General features: G+C 43.1%; 1 protein-coding gene across 1 annotated transcript in view; it reads right to left on the bottom strand.

Moving 5' to 3' along the window:
* Window positions 1-439: 439 nt before the first annotated feature.
* Window positions 440-2549, bottom strand: part of si:ch211-251b21.1 (uncharacterized protein LOC571720 homolog) — a 12649-nt gene continuing 10539 nt past the window's right edge. The window contains exon 10 of the mRNA XM_062540538.1: window positions 440-1569. Coding sequence (XP_062396522.1) covers window positions 1471-1569 — 99 coding nt within the window. The 3' untranslated portion in view covers window positions 440-1470. The remainder of the gene's footprint in view (window positions 1570-2549) is intronic.

Below are 2549 nucleotides of genomic sequence, written 5' to 3'. Positions count from 1 at the left end.
GACTTGAGCGGTCCTGGCAACTAATGGATTCTTCCATAGTAACATGGATGGAAGTGTGAGGGTGTAATAACGAGCTTTGTTTGGGTCCATGTTTGTCATGGGCATCTGTATTTGATGTGGATACCATCATATGGATATTATATAGGATAGGCTACCATATGAATCTATAGGCCACCTAAACACAAACATACTGTAGCTTAGTTCTATTTTTTTTTTTTTTTGTAAAGTAGGCCGATATTGACTTATCTTAGTTATTGGGGCCTGTGAAAATGTAAATGTACTGTCAGGTACATAGGCCTATTCATGCATATACAGCAAACATATTGCAACAATTTTCCATTTGCTGGGTCATAACTGCAATAACTTCTGTGCGAACTCACATAAATATCAGTCATGGCTCAATGAAAAGGAAATACTGAATTTAGCCAAACACACAAAACAACTTTATGAACAATTTTATTGATTGGAGCTCGCAAAAAAAATAAGAATAGACATTAAAAAAAGAAATTTATGAGAATTTTTTTAGCATTGCTGTAAAACATCCTCTCTCTCCTGCCACGCCATGCCATCAAAGCCCTGGCAGCTGGATGCTGGTCACTTGGCAGAGTGTTGTTCTGGCACATCTTTTATGAATGAAGGCAAACCACAGGCTGTGTTGTGCGCTGGGACTGCACCGGCTCAAACTGGAACAGACAGACTCAGACAGACACGCAGCTGGATGGATTAGCATGGCAAACACACAGTGCGGCCTGAGATACAACTCGCTCCTTGTAGGGGTTTAAAGGGGTACCGCCGCTGCCGCCATTGGCTTTTATTTTTCAGTGCTTCACCAGGAAATAGAGATGCCGCATTACAAAAAAAGAAACATCAAAGTAAACATTAATTCCATCACTAAACATAATATTGAAACAAACCAAATTTTCCTTCCGACCTGGCTATCAAAACAAACAGTAAGGTTACAAAAATATAACTGAACGGTTCAAACGTTCCCACACATCTTTCCACTTAATGAGTAAGATCCATTTACTACACATCTAACTGTTCTGTATTAACCGATAAGAATAAAACTATTAAGAATATAAAAGAGAAAGTGTTAGCTGCAGATCCTACCGGTAGAAGACTAGAAACTGCTGAAATAAAGAGACAGCCACAGAGCAGGTCTGTAAGTGTGATTAATACAAGGAACTCATCTAATAATGGTTGTGAGGGTTGATCATTGGCTCAGAAGTTGGAGAAGAGTCCAAACAGAATCCATACAAAGGAGAAACATCACTACAGCATTAAAAACCTGTAAATCACAGCAATCTCTGGTAAACTCCACGAGATGATGGACGTACAATAGTTATGTGGACTCCAACATTCAACCAGTAGACCACCAGGACTGACATGACTTCCCTTGGCCATGTTGCAGTTACATTACATGCTTTGTTGAAGCTGTTATCCCTCCCCCAGGAATGAGACGTGAGGAGTTTAGGCTTTGCTCTTCTCCGTCGCATCCTCGGGATTCTTTTCCGCGTTTCCACTGAACCTCTGGCTCAGCTCGGACGACAGAATGGAGCAGCAGGACTTCTGATGGAAGGAACACAACAAGAACAAGAATTAACAGAGGGTGAGATAGCAAGAGGTAAGATGTATGGAGGGAATGCAACAAACAGAGGGGTAAAATAGGAGAGGATATGCAACAACAACAACAACTAAATATATCGCCGAGTGGCACAAAATATAACCGCCACCCAGTACTGCACATTCTCTCTGCAAAAATAAATCATGCGTGTCAATTTGTCTCCATCTCCTATTCAATTCCCTACTTTTGTGAATATAAATGAGTGTGTGCATAGTGTGAGTTTGTGTTTTTGTATGTGTGCTTCTGTGTGGGTGTGTGTGTGTGTGTGTGTGTGTGTGTGTGTGTGTGTGTGTGTGTGTGTGTGTGTGTGTGTGTGTGTGTGTGTGTGTGTGTGTGTGTGTGTGAGTGTGTGTGTCCTAAACATTTCATGCAGTTCTGAACCTGTCAGCCACAGATACCTGTGATTACAATGCCTCATTTTTGCCTAGGCGGCACTATATCACCAATGAGTGGATATGGGATGTGTTGACATGGCCCCTTGAAACCAACATAAGAAAGGCCCTACGGTTCTCCAGATCCAATATTCACAGAAAACTGTGTCCGGACTACCCTCCTTCCAGGGGGCCCAGTGCAGCGGGTGGGAGACGGATCAAAGCGTAAAACAATGGTTCCGTGTCATCCACGTTTCATGCAGCCCGTCTTCCAGTGTCCAGGGAATCGGTGACACAAATTTACTGGAGGAAAATAAACTAGCATGCCGTTCATAATAACAAACAGAGGGGTGAGTTCTGGACCAAGCTGAGCTGGAAACGAGTAAAGAGCAAAGTCGCATCGGGACCGCATCAGGGCCGCATCAGGGCCACAACAACAACCAGATCAGACAGTGCCAGATCGCCTCTGAATCACTTACAGCGCAAGTAAGTGAGGTTTTCCTGACTGAAAACAAGATCGCACGTTAGTCTCCACTCCTCCCTCTCCCCTCTCA

This window comes from Sardina pilchardus, chromosome 7, assembly GCF_963854185.1.
Source record: "Sardina pilchardus chromosome 7, fSarPil1.1, whole genome shotgun sequence".
NCBI classification, from domain to species: Eukaryota; Metazoa; Chordata; class Actinopteri; order Clupeiformes; family Clupeidae; genus Sardina; species Sardina pilchardus.
The sequence above is the reverse complement of the archived record's forward strand: the minus strand, read 5'-3'. Positions and strand labels throughout refer to the sequence as shown.